At 42.3% G+C, this 18,407-nt stretch overlaps 1 protein-coding gene across 4 annotated transcripts in view; it reads left to right on the top strand.

Moving 5' to 3' along the window:
• The window catches only part of LOC133754364 (zinc finger protein 260-like), a 65,184-nt gene that overhangs the window by 32,163 nt on the left and 14,614 nt on the right, over positions 1-18,407 (top strand). Inside the window, exon 5 of one of the 4 annotated variants that reach the window (XM_062184852.1) lies at positions 13,478-14,111. The exons of 2 other annotated variants lie outside the window; for them this stretch is intronic. In XM_062184852.1, coding sequence (XP_062040836.1) covers positions 13,478-13,572 — 95 coding nt within the window. In that variant the 3' untranslated portion in view covers positions 13,573-14,111. Of the gene's footprint in view, positions 1-8,099; positions 12,083-13,477; positions 14,112-18,407 lie in introns of those variants that run through there. One more of the 4 variants, XM_062184854.1, reaches the window with a different exon arrangement.

Raw genomic sequence — 18,407 nt, 5'->3', positions numbered from 1 at the left:
GTAGAAAGAATTTGGGAGGATTTCCTCTCTTTCAATTGTTTTGAATAGTTTGAGAATAATATGAGTTAGTTCTTTAAATGTCTGATAGAATTCAGCACTGAATCCATCCAGTCCTGGGCTTTACTTTGTTGGGAGAGCCTTTATTACTGATTATGGGTCTGTTTAGGTTTTCTATGTCTTCATGGTTCAATTTAGGTAGGTTGTATGTGTCCAGGAATCTAGGCCATTTCGGCTAGATTTCCCAGTTTGTTAGCATACAACCCTTTGTAGTAGTTACTGATGACTTTTTTTATTTCTGTGGTGTCTGTTGTTACATTCCCTTTTTCATTTCTAATTGTATTTATTTGGTCTTTTTCTACTCTTTTTGGTTTGTTGGGCCAATGGTGTGTAAATTTTGCTTATTTTTTCAAAAAAACAGCTCTTCATTTTGCCAATCACTTGTAATGCTGTTTTGGGTTCAATTTTGTTGATTTCTTCTCTAATTTTAATGATTTCTCTTCTACTAGCTTTGTGTTTGGTTTGCTCTAATTTTTCTAGATCTTTGAAATTCATTGATAGTTCATTTATTTGGTGCTTTTCGAATTTCTTGATGTAGGCAACTTTTGCTATAAGCTTTTCTCTTAACACTTCTTTGGCTATATTCCATAAGTTTTTTTTTCCCCCCCAAGGGAAAGGGTTTATTGGGAAAAACCCAGCAGACCAGAGGGAAGGGCTGAAGAAGGAAAAGGAGAGAGAAGGAGGGTGGACTGGCTTGTTGGGTCTCCTTGAGGTCTGCCACCTATCTTTACATTTCTGATGCCTAGTTTTCATTTCCTCCTAATTTTTGTTAAAACAGACCAGAGGATGCAATCAAGGGAGTGCTCAAGTCCCATCTCTAATCTTTGTGGCCTAAACTAGAAGCCTACAGTCACAGGCATGTTCTGCAGTGGTTTTTCTGAGGTAGACAATGCCCATAAGGAAAACTATGTTCTTACTTTAAAACTTTCTTTCCCTTTGGTCTGAAAGGGAGGTTTTCCCTGTTTACTGTTTACTTTGCTGATGGTGAAGTAAATCTAGCTATGAAATTATAATTAAAGTTCTCATTTTGGCTTTGCTATTACATAAGAATGTTAACCATCTCTTTTATAAGGTCTAAAGATTTCTTTGTGCATCCTAGAGAGTCCTTCCACGTAGCCAGTTTCCTACCTTGAAGAGAACAGATAAATGAGAAAACAAGTCAGGCTTAGAATAGAGAAATGAGGGAGTAAGTCCTAGATTGCCTACTGACAATAACAATATCAAATGAAAACTTAGCAAGTGATTTCAACCATTAGATAACAACGTAGGAAAACATTTACCAGAAGGTCCAATGCCTTCTGTAAATGTTAAGAATACATGTATTTGGAAACATCTCTTATATATTTAATGTGGTGTAACTCGTTTAACCAGCAAATTCAAGCAGAAGCATATAAAATGTTTCTAGTTTCTTTCTACCAACACTTTTAAAACATGATACAGAGATTCAAGTCACATGAATCAAAATGCATCTTTGATTCATTTCAGCTGTTTAAATTCATGGGCACTCTTTTACCTATAAGTCAATTAAAATAAAAATGAATTTTTCCATGTATACATGCAATATGTGTACACATATAACCTACAAGATAGAACAATAAAGCGTTTTCAGAATAGCTTTTTAAAAAAAATCTTTAACTCCTTTTTGTAAATTGCCAGTTGACTCAAATTACTTTCTGCTCTTAGTAAACTTAGTTAACCATACTTTCTGTCAGTTGGTACCTGTAATACATTATTGGCTTCATCTGTCTACAGAGCAATTCCAAATTACTGAATACAACAAAAGTGGCTGGAAAAAGTCCATCAGGACCTATAGGAGGAGGACAGCTAAACACAGAACCAACAAGAAATCTGATATATAAAACTGTGGATGACAAGACCTTAAATAATCATGATTAAAATTATAATTACATTAACCAACAAGAGGCACTTGCTTACTTCACACAGTATTTTTTAAAGCACCTGTAGGATTTTACAAAGCATTTAACTCTTTTAGGCCTCTGGGGCTTTCTCATTAAAATAACCGTCGCATCTAGTAACACAAGGTCATTAGACTTTTTAATCAGACCATTTTATTTTATAGAAACTTAAAATTTAGCACCACTTCACATCTTGACAGTACTTCTAATATAGTCCAAGTAGCCTGATTAGTTGGTGTCTCTACAAGATGAGAGACATGTATGTCCTTTGATTTTTTTCCACTTCAGCCCAAACTGGAAAAACTGAAGTCCAAAATTTACTCGAAATTTCAATCCAAATTCTTTGGAACTGTGATTTTTGATTTTTTGCATGTCTGTCAAGGATGCCAAGAAGGCTCAAAATCCAAAATATGTGGTTTAAATAAGATTTCTTTACATGACATAATAGAGACCAAATCTGACATTGTTAAAAGGTGATTATTCAAATGTTTGAAAATAAGCACGTATTTAAATAACCCATAGATCTTCATAAAAACTCAGCTGTTTTCAAACAATTAGAATTTAACAGAGACATCAAAAGAAGATAATAGATTTCTTTCACTCATTGGTTTAAGAGAATCAGATTTTAATTCTATGTCAAAGAGAAATAGATTAGTGTACTTGTGATGTTTTCCATCTGCCAATGTCCTTGATGTACATTTTGAAATAACCTGTTAAAAATCTCCAGATTAAGATTAAGGTAACACAGCACATTTCAGCCTAAGTTACTCTAAGCAATGTTGAACTATTTTCATAGACAGTGTATAAACTAACCCAAATAGTTTTTTTATACAATATAACATGCTGAGTATACAAAAGTTTACATTTAGATGCATTTATTTCATTTACCTTTACCCCATTTAAATTAGTAGTTACACCTAAATGACTTAGGATGCTGTTATTATATATCTGTCTGAATTTGATTAAAATTAAAATTGCATTAATCTAAAACAAGTACTAATTACCCATTGCTGATTACCCAGAAACCTGTTAAAATAAATTGCAAAAATAAGTGCAGTAAGTTACAAGCAATATTTTTAAAGGTAGTGATCGTCCTAGATTCAAAGAGAAATTCCTTCAAACTCAGTGTCTAGTTATTTGCCTTTTACTTAAGAACACCTTAGGCCCAGGACATCATAGTCAGCCACTTGGGACTGCATCAAGTCAGTTCCCAAAGGTGACAGTGGGCCAGAGGTCGATGCACCAAAAATAAGAAGTGGAATTCAGAAGACGTGATTTTCCTGTCTGGCTTGCTTATGATAAAACAAAAGAGCCATCAGAAGGGTGGGATACCTAATTTGTTTCACAGTAAGCAGGGAGCCCAAAAGGATGGGATTACTACTCCCTTGCTATTCTTATGGTAAAACTGCAACAAGAGAGAGAGGGACACAAGGACAGTTGGAGGACAAGGGCTGGAGAGTGAAAGCATGGAGACAATCATTCCCAAACTGTTAAGACAGAGAGAGTAGACTTTGGACCAGGCCTGGATCTAGGACCAGTCCTGGTTCTAAGATAAAGTCCAAATTCTAGCGAGAAGAGAAGAGAGTGAGCAGAAAGTAGTGAGATGAAAGGGGGAGAGGAGAGGAGAGCCAATAGCATAGAGAAGAGAGAGCAAGAGAGAGAGAGAAGAGCCATGCAGTGCATCTTTAAAGATTCAAAACCAGAAATGCTCTTGTCTCTATAGCAGCATTCAGATAGAGTTCTTTAGAGTTTAAATAAAACCCAAGAGGTGCATGTGTCTGGGGCAAGGGTTAAGACCCAACTAGGAATGCACACACACCCTGCTAGGTGTCTGTGTCCCCATCTGGCACTGCATTTGATTTCACATTCCTACTCCCACACATTCTAGAAAGGGAGCAGGTGAGCACCCAAGTCCTTGGGTCCCTGACACCCAATATGGGAGACCCAGATTCAGTTTGAGATACTGGTTTTGTGACTCGGGCCTGCTCACTTCTCAGGGAGGAAAGAGCACATGCAAAGGCCCAGAGGTGGCTCAATATCTGTGTCTAACAAGGGCATCCAATGTGTGCAGAGGGATAGATGGGCAGGAGGGCAGGTGAGTGAAGGTCTCCAATGTGAGGAGAGGAGCTGAGTCCTGCCCTGAAGGGGACAGAGCCTGGTATGGGTTTTAAGGACAGCAATGCTGGGAGTCCACACTTTGGGCTGCTGGGCATAAAGAAAATCCACACCAGGGAGCAGATGGGGGCAACAAGCCTGCCACCTCATCCCCTGCCTGCTTGCTTCCTCAGCCCTGCCCCCAGGTGAAGGACAATCACCTGAATGAGGAGAACCCAGGTCTATACCTGGCCAATGACAGCTGTAGGTCAATGCAAAGGAAAGACTTGCCCAGAGAAAGTTCCAGAGGCACTTTCCCAACCACACATTCACTGCCTCTCATGGAAATACAGGTGACTGGGATTTGAAACCTGACTTAGCAAAAGCACCTGCCCACTAGCCCCTCAGGGCTGCTGTGTTTAAGTATCAATCTCCCTTCTGGCACCCAGGGTCCAGGGAACCTGAGTGGTAAGTGGCAAAGACTCACAGATTTGTTCAAGGCCACAGATTGGGGAGAACACGTCTTAGGGAAGGGGCTGTGATACTGGACATGACCAGTTATGGAATGAGAAGCAAGATCAGGAGAACCAAGCCCACTGCAGGCCCAACCTAGGCCACCTCTGTGACACTCAACTGCAGCCGCTTCTTGGGGGACTTGTCATGGTGTTGTGGACTTAGGGCAGGTGCATGCATGCCAGCAGGACCTGTGTTCCCATTGCACCTCTGACATCAGTAGCCAGATCACATGTGTGCTGGGAACTCACACAGAAAATCTGTGTGTCTGCCCTGCATGTGGCTCACAGCCTTAAACATCATGATCACCATGAACCATTTATCACTCTTGGAGGTGACCTTGAGATTTCTCTGAAATCATTTTCTACTGTAACTTCCCAGAGCTCCTCCAAGAATAGCCTGACCACTGCTCAAGCTGAAGCACTCACAGTCCTGATTCTGTCCTGGAAAGAGGCTGAACACCAAAAGGGCTGTGATCCATCTTGGTGGAGCATCCATGTTACCTTCAGATTTGAAAGAAATGATCATGATCTAAGAATAATCTGAAGTCCCCCAGAAACATGGAGTTAAGACATGTAAATGGGTGTGGAGAGCTTCCCTGGGTGGAACCCGAGGGGCCCTCTCTACAGGCAGCCCCCAGCTTTCCTTTCTGCTCCCTCCTGTTTCAAAGGTACTTTTTGAAGGCCAGGGTGTGGCCAGGTGCCCCATTGTCCTGACATTTGCAGAGAAAACCCCAGTACAGGGCCTGCCATGTTCTTTGCTAAACCCAGGCCACAGTTAGAATTCCTGCCCAGCCTGGCCATTCCTGTACACTGTGATATGATGAACTTTGGCCTTCAGAGGTGGGGTCTTGTTCTCCATTGGCAATGCAGGTGGACTTTGGGAATAGACACTCTCAGCTCTGCCTCAATGCACATCACTAATGGCAGGACCTCCCTGCTGTGTCACAGTTGCATGGACCCTCCTTCCTGTGCAGGAGCAACTGAGCAGGTTTGAGCCTCTCCCTACCATCATTGACTCCCTCCCCCTCACAAGCCTCACCATGATCACCTCTAACCCCTTAAAATCCCACACCCCAGACACTCCACACTCCCACCTTGCCCTAAACCTCACACCCAATCCCCCACCCACCACTAGCCCCCATCAGCCCCCCCCCCCCCCAGCCAGCTTCTGGGAACCATTGCTCTCATCTCAGGGCCAGGAGGTCAGCCTTTGTGTTAGCCCCAGAGCAACGAGAGGGGTCTGTACTTGTTCAGGTGAGATCCATCTGGTAGTCAACTCCATCCAACCATGCCAAGGTGAACACCGGATGCTCAGGCATCTCAGCTTACACACTGAGGTAGGCTACCTGAGGACCACAATTCAGCTGCGGGGGCCAGGGCTACTGACTGGGCTGACAGACAGCAACCACACAGGAGGAATCTGAGGATCCTCCTGCCCAGCCCCTGCCAGCCCTTGCTCAGGACAGAGGCCAATGCTGATGTCCCAGACTCAGCTGCTGGGAATTCTGGTACCACCAGGTGTAAACTGCTCCTGGGCTGGGTCTGGGGGTGGAGAGGGCAGCCACAGGGATGGGCTCAGGGCTTGGGCTTGTGCCCAGGCTCCTCTCCTGCACCTGTCTAGGGAAGGAAAATACAACCACTGGGGCAGCAACAGCAGCCTTCGGCTCCAGCTCTGGTAGTGACTCCAACTCTGGCTCTTATTCAAGATGCTACACGGACTCCAGCTCTGAATCTGAATCTGACTCTGACTCCAGCTCAGGCTTGTGCTCTCTCTGTTTCTGAGGTGACAGGGGAGAGTAGGTGATAAGGACAGGTGCACTCTGTACCTCCCTCATGCCCACAAAATGATGAGGCTGTGCGGAAAGACCACTGCCAGAACCACGCTCTGCCAACAGGGCTGTACCTGCTACAGGCTCCACCGTTCCAATGGCAGGGACATCCAGCTGGATCCTCCAGGGCCAGATGGCTCTGAGGCTCCAGCGTCTGGCAGCAGACCCATGCCCACCACGTACTCCTGGGCCTCTGGGTCCTCGGGAACCCCCAGGGGCTGCACTACGGTCACCTCCTTGACCTCAGCTCCTGCTTATAAGGGGTTAAACCACCATTACTGGTTGGAGATTTCTGGTGTAGGCCTGCTGCAGGGGTCCGGGCTGAGCAGCCAGCTCAGGAGCTCCTCCAAGGCTGGGCACAAGCACAAAGAAAGATGGGTCCAAGTCATATAGGTCACCGAAATAACTCCCTGGTAAAGCAGACAAAAACCTGGGTCTTGCAGCCACTTAGGTAGGCATGTGGAATTCTGTTGTCATAGGGCTCCTTATGAAGTCAGATTGAGAAATGGACCAATGGCAGTCTGGCGGGGACTTGCATGAATTTCTATTTTATGGGAGTTGGTCCTTATGAAGTCAGAGATGGGCAGGGACCGATCAGCCACAGCTAATCCTTGGGGCTTCCTCTTAATATCAAAGACCCCAAGAGCTTTTGCTCAGATTGGTGATACAGACTGATGTTCATAATTTGAACATTAAACACGTAGGATGTACCTATGGCCTTTTCATTTCTAGTATAATGAGTGATAACAATTGTTGGGTCTTTAAGACCTCTGATTGTCTACATGAAGAGACACATCCCATTTTCTTGAACCTTTGAATGATAGGTCTCAGAATAATGTTACAACTTTTCTGGCATCAGGATAACCTTGACAAAGTGTTCTGTTACCCATGACACCACCAGGCACATTATTCACATGGGCAGAGCTGAGAGGAAGGGATCTTTTATCATCCTTTTCCACTAAGATCCTCAACAGATTTATTAGAAACCCTAGGGGACCAGAAGGTAGCTGGGTTGGTATAGTCCAGTTGTGGAAGGCCATCCAAGTGTCAACTGAGAGAGCTGCAGCCTCCAAATTGTCCTTAGAATCGGAGGGAGAAATTGAGGCATTTCCTGATGTCTCAGGGTTCCTAGGCTACTCTAACAAAGTGTCTTGAACTGAGACATTGAAAAAGAACTGAAATTCTTTCCTCAGTGTTTGTTCTGGAGGCTGGAAGATGAAGGTCAGAGCTCCAGCAGACTTGATGTCTGGAAGGAACTCAATCTGCTGCTGGCCTGTCTTCATGGGGTGTCTTCAGATTTTGAAAGCACAGACCTCACCCCATCTAGCCCTTTAGACAGACAGGTAGCCTGTGGCCTACACTGGGATCCAGATTAAACCCTGCTACATCAGCATCCCATGTGGCACTGGGGGAGGCCTGGCTCCACTTCCAAACCAGCTCTCTACTATATTCCCAGGGTAAGCAACAGAAGATGGCCCATGGGGAGACCTGGATGGAGTTCTAGTCTCCTGGCTTTGGCCTGACCCAGAGGTGGCAATTGTGACTATTTGGGGAGTGAACCAGCAGTTGGAAGCTATCTCTCCCTCTTCTTCCCTCAGTCTTGCCACCTTTTCTCTCTGTCTCCTGCCTTCACTCTCTATAACTGTGACTTTCAAATAAATAAATGTCTTTTTTTTTTTTTTTTTTAGAAAACAGAAACTCATTCATCCTGTAAAAGAGATTGGAGCCCTAGTCCTGTGTTCCCCACCTCTGTATACTGTAGCATGGACCTTGAAGTTCGATCATGAAGTTTGCAGGGATACGGAGTTTCACCACTAGATCTGCTCTGCATAAAAGGGATCTTTGTGGTTGTACAGCAGGAACCCAGACTGGAAGCCAAAGCCATAAAGAAAGATCTCTGGGAAGGCTGATTGTCTGGTAGGATCACATTGTGCTGGGTATGTGTTAGAATAGTGTACTTTGGCCCTTAAGTCTACAAGTATTGCATGCTACTCCCAAATTTAAAAATATTCTTCAATTTCTTAAATCTATGAGTTTTAAGCTTTGTTTTAGAGATCTTTTGTTTCCTTGGTTACATTTATTCTTGGGCATTCTTTTTCTTTATTGTAGCTATTCAGCATGGAATTGCTCTCTAGGTTTCTTTTCCAGATGATTCACTATCAGTGTATAACAGTGCTACTGGTTTTGTACATCGACCTTTTTGCAGCTTTGCACAATGTCTTAGTTCTATCAGGTTTTTGGTTGAACCTTAGGGGTTTTCTAAGATCACGTCATTTGCCAACAGTGATGATTTGACTTCTCCTTTCCAATTTGGAGGTCTGTTATTTTTCTTGCCCAATTTCTTTAGCTAGGCCTTCCAGTACATGTTGACTAAAATTTCAAAAAATAATTTATGTGTATTTTATGTTTTAAAAATTTATTTGACAGGTAGAGTTAGAGAGAGAGAGAGAGAAAGTTCTTTCTTCCATTGGTTCACTCCCCAAATGGCCACTGTGGCTGGCACTGCGCGAATCCAAAGCCAGGAGCCAGGCAATTTCTCCTGGTCTCCCATGCAGGTGCAGGGGCCCAAGCACTTGGGCCATCCTCCACTGCCCTCCTGGGGCACAGTAGAGAGCCGGACTGGAAGAGGACAACCGGGACTAGAACCAGCACTCATATGGGATGCCAGCACCACAGGCGGACCGCCGGCACCCCTTGTGTATATTTTACTGCCTTTTAGCATTTATCTGTAATTTGCAATGTCTAGAAATAGATTGTTATTCCAATGCATATTGTTAATTTTTAACCTGAAAATCTATAAGGAGTTATAGAAATCAAATTATGATAGATAGAATTAAAGAGGAGAGAATTATCCAACACAGGAAGTAGGCTACACAGCCGACTCAGAATGACAAACGCACTTAGCAGCAGTCTGACCTCAGAATCAGCCCTTCAGGCATTTGGATCTGGCGGAAACGCCCATGAGAGCATTTCAGGCGTGGGAAGCCAAGAAACTGTTGCAAAAAAATGATCACGTGAAAGATCTGTGAATGAGATCCCAGTGGAAAGAAGTGGCCATCAAAGAAGGAGGTACTTTTTTCTGAAGAGAGGAGAGAACTTTCACTTTATTTATGACTCTGTCTATGCACTGACAGAGTTTGTAGACTCAAAGGGCTTCCATGGCCTTGGCAGCTCATGACAAGAGTCTTGGGTGATCACTGATGTCATGAATAAGTGCATCAATTCTTAAATCAACAACAGGAGTCACTGTACACTTACTCCCCATGTAGGCCTTCTGTCCTTAATGAGTTGTAATATGAGAATTAATGGTAACACTTGTTTCCAAAGAATATTTTATATTGTGTGTGGGGGGAGTGCAAACTGTTGAGATCTTTACTTAGAGTTGGTCTTTGTATATAAAGATAATTAAAAATGAATCTTAATGAATAGTGGGATGGGAGAGGGTTTAGGAGGTGGGACAGGAGTTGAGGGTGGGAGTATGGCTATGGGAGGAAGAACTGCTATGTTTTCCTAAAACTTTACCTATGAAATTTGTATTCATTAAATAAAAGCTTTCTAAAAAAACATGTAAAACAAAATCTCAGGGAGAATTATTGTATAAGTTTTTATGTAAACATTAAAACATTTTATTAACAGTAAAAAAGAAATGTATAATAAAATAATAAAAATAATAAAGAAGTCATCCTCTGAAAGCTGAAGAATGGCCAATTCTGGTGGAGTCACCAGTCCAAGTTCAAAGAATCAGGGGAACATCAGTGTGTAGGTTGTGGTCTGTGTGCAAAGGCTGAGTTGTAGGGGCAGGATAAGAAGAATGCCCTATGTGTGTCTCTTTGTTGCATTCATATGGCCAGTGTCCTCCTTCAGGAAGTGCCCAAATATAATGCAGAATGTCCTTCAAACCAGCCCCGAGACATCTCATCCTCTGTTGATCACAGCGAACTTCTCAAGTGACCACAGGCAGAGTCTGGAGCAGGGAAGACAGAGTGGCAGCAGTGGGGACCAGGGGCATTTGGGCCAGTTCTCCCTGTAACTTGCTTGTGTCTCCAGGGTCTGCTCAGAGTGGATGAGGAGTATTCAGCTTGATGAGAGCATGTTGCTGTGCACACCCAGTGGCTTGCTGTGTCAGATGGCACCCAGTTCATGATGGGCCTTTGAGACAGAGCACCAAGTGGGCAGCCAACTTTTCTATCTATGGAAACTTGAATCTCTCCTCTTGATCACTGTCTTTCCCAAAAACCTTTTAGCTTTCCTCATCATTTTATAAGGAAAAATATATATCTAGTGGACATCATGGATCAAGGTCCTCCTAGTATGTGAAAACTTGTCTTTGTGCATGGCTTCTTTGGCATGAATTATTTTTATATATAAAAGACTTATTTGTTTATTTGAAAGGCAGAGTTGGGGGGGGGGGGGACTTCAATCTGCTGTTTCATTTCCCAAATTGCTGCAATGGCCAGAGCTGGGTCTGTACAAAGCTAGGATCCAGGAGCTTCATGCAAGTCTCCAATGGGGATGCAAGGCTCCAGGAACTTGGGGCATATTCTGCAGCTTTCCCTGGCTATTTGTAGAGAGCTAGATCAGAAGTATAGCAGCTGGGACTTAAACCAGCACCCATATGGGATGATGCAACTGCAGGCAGTGGCTTTACCCATTACACCACAGTGCCAGCCCCTGAAAATTATTTTTAAAGTGTAAGAATGGTGATGCTTTAGTTGACAATGGGAATTTGAGATAATATAATAATTGGTAGGCAGTGGAAGGTATTTACTACTCCCTTTCCTTAGATGTAAGTTCTAGCGGTGCTTTAGTAACACACACAAATATAAAAGCAGACTTTTATGGAAAGTAGTTATGGTTAACCTTGCCTATATAAAATGAAAGAATAATATTTTAAAAGGCTAACAAGCCAGTGAAATAGTGATCATTCACAAAGACTTGCTGATATGGATGAGGAAATTCCATTTTTCTCAGTACTCAGTTATTTCAAGATTTAAACATATATTAGCTGAGGTGAAATCATTAACAACTAAATTGTGTAATTAAATCTGGAATTAAACACAAACTATGTTTTATTTAACTTTTCTCCAACTAGGAGACATAAATGTTAAAATTAGCATTTTGGAAAGTATTAAATTTACCTATTATTTGATAGCAAAAAAGAGGGAGAGGAGAGGGAATGAGAGAGAGATAAAGAGATCATCTGCTAATTGATTCACTCCTTAAAGACCAGCAACAACTGGGACAGGGACAGGCTGAAGCCATGAGCTGGTTACTGCATCTAGTCTCCCATGTGGGTGGCAGGGACTCAGGTACTTGATCCATGACCTGTTGCCTTCTAGGGTGCATATTGACAGGAAGCTGGAGTTGGAAGTAGAGCTAGGAGTCCAGTACGGAATGGGGGCATCTTTTCTTTTTTATCTTTTTTTTTTAACTTTTATTTACTAAATATACATTTCCAAAGTACAGTTTATGGAATAAAATGCCCCCCCATAACTTCCCTCTCACTCGCTCCCCTCCCATTGCCCACTCCCTCTCCCATTCCATTCACATCAAGATTCATTTTCGCCGGCGCCGCGGCTCAATAGGCTAATCCTCCGCCTAGCGGCGCCGGCACACCAGGTTCTAGTCCCGGTCGGGGCACCGATCCTGTCCCGGTTGCCCCTCTTCCAGGCCAGCTCTCTGCTGTGGCCAGGGAGTGCAGTGGAGGATGGCCCAAGTGCTTGGGCCCTGCACCCCATGGGAGACCAGGATAAACACCTGGCTCCTGCCATCGGATCAGCGCGGTGCGCCGGCCGCAGCGCGCCAACTGCGGCGGCCATTGGAGGGTGAACCAACGGCAAAAGGAAGACCTTTCTCTCTGTCTCTCTCTCTCACTGTCCACTCTGCCTGTCAAAAAAAAAAAAAAAGATTCATTTTCAATTATCTTTATATACAGAAGATCAATTTAGTATATATTAAGTAAAGATTTCATCAGTTTGCACTCACACAGAAACACAAAGTGCAAAATACTGTTTCAGTACTAGTTATAGCATTACTTCACATTGGACAACACATTTAGGACAGATCCCACATGAGAAGTAAGTACACAGTGACTCCTGTTGTTGACTTAACAATTTGACACTCTTGTTTATAGTGTCAGAAATCTCCCTAGGCTCTAGTCATGAGTTTCCAAGGGTTTGGAAGCCTCTTGAGTTCATGGACATTGATCTTATTTAGACAAGGTCATAGTCAAAGTGGAAGTCCTCCCCTCCCTTCAGAGAAAGGTACCTCCTTTGATGGCTCATTCTTTCTACAGGGATCTCACTTGCAGAGAGATTTCATTTAGGTGTTTTTTGTTTTGTTTTATTTTTGTTTTTTTGTTTTTTTGCCAGTGTCTTGGCTTTCCATGCCTAAAATACTCTCATGGGCTCTTCAGCCAGATCCAATTGCCTTAAGGGCTGATTCTGAGGCCAGAGTGCTATTTAGGTCTGCCTTTCTATGAGGCTGCTGTGTATCCCACTTTCCATGTTGGATCATTCTCTCCCTTTTTTATTCTATCAGTTAGTATTAGCAGACACTAGTCTTGTTTGTGTGATCCCTTTGACTCTTAAACTTATCAGTGTGATCAATTGTGAACTGAAATTGATCACTTGGACTAGTGAGATGGCATTGGTACATGCCACCTTGATAGGATTGTATTGGAATCCCGTGGCACGTTTCTAACTCCACCATTTGGGGCAAGTCCGATTGAACATGTCCCAAATTGTACATCTCCTCTCTTTTTTCCTGCTCTTATATTTAACAGGGATCACGTTTCCATTAAAATTTAAACACCTAAGAATAATTTTGTTTTAATTACAGAGTTCAACCAATAGTACTAGAACAAAAAAATACTAAAAGGAATAAAGTATTACATTGTACATCAACAGTCAGAACAAGGGCTGATCAAGTCACTGTTTCTCATAGTGTCCATTTCACTTCAACAGGTTTCCCCTTTGGTGCTCAGTTAGTTGTCGCCGATCAGGGAGAACATATGATGTTTGTCTCTTTGGGACTTGCTTAATTCACTCAGCATAATGTTTTCCAGATTCCTCCATCTTGTTGCAAATGACCAGATTTCAGGAAAGTGAAGAGGCAACTGATAGAATGGGAAAAAAGATTTGCAAACTATGCAACAGATAAAGGGTTGATAACCAGAATCTACAAAGAAATCAAGAAACTCTACAACAACAAAACAAACAACCCACCTAAGAGATGGGCCAAGGACCTCAATAGACATTTTTCAAACGAGGAAATCCAAATGGCCAACAGACACATTAAAAAACGTTCAAGATCACTAGCAATCAGGGAAATGCAAATCAAAACCACAATGAGGTTTCACCTACCCAGGTTAGAATGGCTCACATTCAGAAATCTACCAACAATAGATGCTGGAGAGGATGTGGGTAGAAAGGGACACTAACCCACTGTTGGTGGGAATGCAAACTGGTTAAGCCACTATGGAAGTCAGTCTGGAGATTCCTCAGGAACCTGAACATAACCCTACCATACAACTCAGCCATCCCACTCCTTGGAATTTACCCAAAGGGCTTTAAATTGGCAAACAAAAAAGCTGTCTGCACATTGTTAGCATCTGAAAATCTTACTCAACTGTTTAATTGTTTACAGATAACATGGTTATTTTCTTGGTGATAAAGTACATAAATATATGTTCATTATAACTCATAGTCTAATTATAAAAATTATAAGAAAATTATGAAACATTTTAGGATATAATACACGAATATTCACTAATCCCATCAACCAGTTATGGGATTTAATTGTTGTCCTTTTGAGTGTATATTTGATGTCAAATATCTATTTAAATTATATATAAAAACACATAATGTGAATGCACTTCAATTATTTTATACATAGGCTTGAAACCTACTCTTGGCTTCATGTGATGACCAACTTTTCATATTCTTCCTTATTTTAGATGTGATTTTTAGGACTTGCAGTGCATTTATAATAATTTACCTTGCCGTGTTTAATCAATTTTTACTGTTTGACACATATTAATATGATAATACTTCAGATACACAGAGAATTATTTCAATATGTTTGATCATTTACATTTAATATATTGATTCATCTGGAATTAGTAGAATTTGATGTGCTGCTAATTCCTCTTGGAGATGCATTTTACATATTATCTCACTAGTAGTGAATGTGATTTATAATTTTCCTAAGCCTCTGCTACTACCACCTATTGTGGTTTGACTTTGTCAGATTAGTAACTGGTAAGCACTATCCGTTTGACTTGTTATACCACTGCGAGTGAGGCTGCAATAGTTTTCTTCTGCTCATTGTTTATATTTCTTCACTAAATAAGGGATTCCTGTCCTTCACCTCCTTTTCCAATAGTCACTCTGATTTACTGGCAGTGAATACCATGGGATTCAGTTTGCTTAGAACTACTGAATAATATTTTATTGTTCAGACTTTATAGAGCTGTTCTACACATAGACTTTGAAAAAATTATTTAGTTATTTCCATGGGAAAGAGAGAAAGGGAGAGAAGCGTTCCATTCCGCTGGTTCACTCTCCAGATTCCTGCAATGACGAACTGAGCCAAACTCTAAACCAGTAGCCAAGAACTCAATCCAGATCTCCCGTGTAAGTGGCAGGTATCCAACCACTTCAGGTATTCTGTCTGCCTCCCACAGTCTGCATTGTCAGGAAGCTGGAATCAAGAGCCAGAGCCGGGAATTAAGCCCACATGATCAGGTGCAGGATGTGGGCTTCTTAACTAGTGTCTTGCTGCCATGGCAAAAGTCCATCCAGATATGTATTTCTTATTTGACTCTTAATTCATATTCAAGTGGAGTAATGGACCTTGAAAACCTAGCTATGACTTTTTTGTGGGCATTGGAGAGATGAGTAGTTTTCAAGTTGCATCCAGATTCATTATCTTCCTTGTAGTTGCTAGACATGAACCTGTAATAGGTGTGAAGAAGGGAAACCACTGCAAAAGAACTCGGGGACCCTTTTACTGCGTCTTCTGCAGCAGCTGTGCATCCCACAGTCTTTGTCACAGCTGGATTCCATCACAAATTCAAGTGGCAAAAACAGATCTTCTTATAACCAAGGCTTGGAAACAACTTTAGAACTTCTCCTGTGTTCGTTTTAAATTACTTTCTTCTAGTATATTTTATCATGAACCTTTCTAGAACTAGGAAGGTTCAGTTATAAATTAGTATGTACTTTAGTCAGTAGTAATTAGTATGAGCAGCTTATATAAGTTCGCTGTATAAATCAAGCATATATTATGTAAATATATGTTAAATCCCAAATTCTGTGTTGTTTAAGGGGCTTTTTATTTTATTGTTAGTATGCCTGATTTTTTGGACTTAAGGGAGTTGAATATGACATTGAAAATGAACATACAATTTGTCTGTCTCACTAAATCTCTTTTGTCAGCATACTGTTCATCATCTGATAGCCAAAGGCTAGGTCCAGTAAAACCTACAATCACAAGAGTCAAATAGCACTGAAAAGTCATTCCAAAGTGCTATAGGCTTGCAACAGTGTGTCTTCTTCCTGGGAATCTAATAGTCCTTTTGAGATGGGTTAGAAGCAGGATTCACTCAATCTAGCCCTTCCTGACCTGACCTGGATGCATTGCCAGCTCCAGACCCATCAGAAGCAAGCACTGTCCAGAACCTTTCTGTAAAAGACTGCTTGTGTGTTCATACATAAGCTCCCATTAAACCTTGTCTGAGTTGCACATTGGCCTCTTATCAATTTCCATTACAAGGAAGTCAAGTAACTTGGGAACAGTATAACTTTTGGCCACATGGAGCATATTGTCAGTCATCTCAAACCCAAGATTCTATATGCTGAGAACTTTTGTTTTAATCTTATTTTGAAACAAATATAAAAATAAAATGAAACATGCACAATCTAAATGTATGGTAATTACATTAAAAGTGTTGGGATAATTTAAGTTATTTTTTCATGAGTGCATTATTTACTCCCTCAAAATTTTAGAATTAATTTTGTCCTAGCCAGTATGTCTCAAAGTATTGTACAATCGGCCGGCGCCGCGGCTCACTAGGCTAATCCTCCGCCTTGCAGCGACAGCACACTGGGTTCTAGTCCCCGTCGGGGCACTGGTTCTGTCCCGGCTGCCCCTCTTCCAGGCCAGCTCTCTGCTGTGGCCAGGGAGTGCAGTGGAGGATGGCTCAAGAGCTTGGGCCCTGCATCCCATGGGAGACCAGGATAGGCACCTGGCTCCTGCCATCGGATCAGCGCGGTGCGCCGGCCGCAGTGTGGCAACCGCGGCAGCCATTGGAGGGTGAACCAATGGCAAAGGAAGACCTTTCTCTCTGTCTCTCTCACTGTCCACTCTGCCTGTCAAAAAAATAAATAAATAAATACAATAAAAAAAATTTTTTTAAAGTATTGTATACTAATTGAGAGAAGATGGAATGGATCATTAGATATAAGTAAAAATTCAAAACTTATTTTACACCTTTAGACAAACTATGGCTCTTTTTATACAGAACAAGAACAATGGAACTAATGATATTGATTATAATATAAGTTATGATAACAATAACATCTGAGGCTGGCACCTTGGCTCACTTGGAGAATCCTTCGCCTGCGGCACCAGTATCCCATGTGGGCACTGGGTTCTAATCCTGGTTGCTCCTCTTCCAGGCCAGCTCTCTACTGTGGCCCAGGAGGGCAGTGGAGGATGGCCCAAGTGCATATATTATGTAAATAGAAGTTAAATCCCAAATTTAACTCCACACGGGAGACCAGGAAGAAGCACCTGGCTCCTAGCTTCAGATCCCTGTGGTGAACATTTGGGGAGTGAACCAACAGAAGGAAGACCTTTCTCTGCCTCTCTCTGTCTATAACTCTACCTGTCAAATAAATAAAAATTAAAAAATTTAAATACAGGCCAAGATGGCAGATAGTGAGGGCGTGCACCAATAGTCCGCGAAAAGATAGTTTAATAAAAGTGGAATTACTGTAGCCTCAGGAAAAGTCTCAGGAAAAAACTGCAGAGGGAACTCTTTCAGATCTAGTGGATGTGACACAGAGGACCTATGGGGAGAGCAAGGTTGCCCACCGTGTGGAAGCCGAGCCATGGGAGCCAAGCCACAGAATCTGTGTGCCAGCACTGGAAGGGGAGGTAAGACAAAAACCTCAGAAACCTGAGACATTGGTGGGGAAGGGCAGAATGAGGCCTGAGGCCCCACTGGGGAAAGTTTGCCAGGCTGACTGGAGGAGAGAAAAAAATGAATAAATGAGGGGAACCAGCACAGACACTAGCCTCTCTCTCCTCTCACCTTACTAAACCAAGCAAGACAAAGAGCAGGCGCCATTTTACATATGTAAAGTGGCAACCACCAGCAGCCAAGCAGAAAAACTTGACTCTGGTTGGGAGAAATAACAGGAGGTTAGAATCTGGTGAAAATAGGTGTAGTTAATGATCTGTGACTGTGAAAATCAAAGGGGGGTGGGGGGCAAGAGAACTCACCGAGTACACAAACTCAGTAACCTTGGCAACCCAGTGAGAGACTGTGGAGAAATTTGAGAACACACTGAGGGCTGCATAAACTCTTTGTGTGGTCCTAGGGGTAGATCAAACAAATACCCACAGAGGCCAGATTTCAACTACCCTCAATTCCACTCAGCTATGCAGAATTACTTCCCAACTCAGTCAAAAAAAAAAAAAAAAAAAGCGAGTGATGGAGAGAACAATCTTGATGAGTCACCTTTGGCACACCCTTAACCCTGAAGAATCAAACAGAGCTCTCTGGCCATACCCATCACAGCCTCTAAGGATCTATCAAAGCCGACAGCCCACTTAATCTAGAGTCATAGTATAATGAGAAAAAAACACCACAGCAAAGAAACCAAAGAATATCTCCAATATGCCAAACAGAAAATGCAGAAACCGAGGTAACAAGAGCAAGGAAGACACTATGATGCACCCAAATGAACAAGACACCACAATTCAAG

This window comes from Lepus europaeus, assembly GCF_033115175.1.
Source record: "Lepus europaeus isolate LE1 chromosome 23 unlocalized genomic scaffold, mLepTim1.pri SUPER_23_unloc_1, whole genome shotgun sequence".
Classification (NCBI taxonomy): Eukaryota; Metazoa; Chordata; class Mammalia; order Lagomorpha; family Leporidae; genus Lepus; species Lepus europaeus.
The sequence above is the reverse complement of the archived record's forward strand: the minus strand, read 5'-3'. Positions and strand labels throughout refer to the sequence as shown.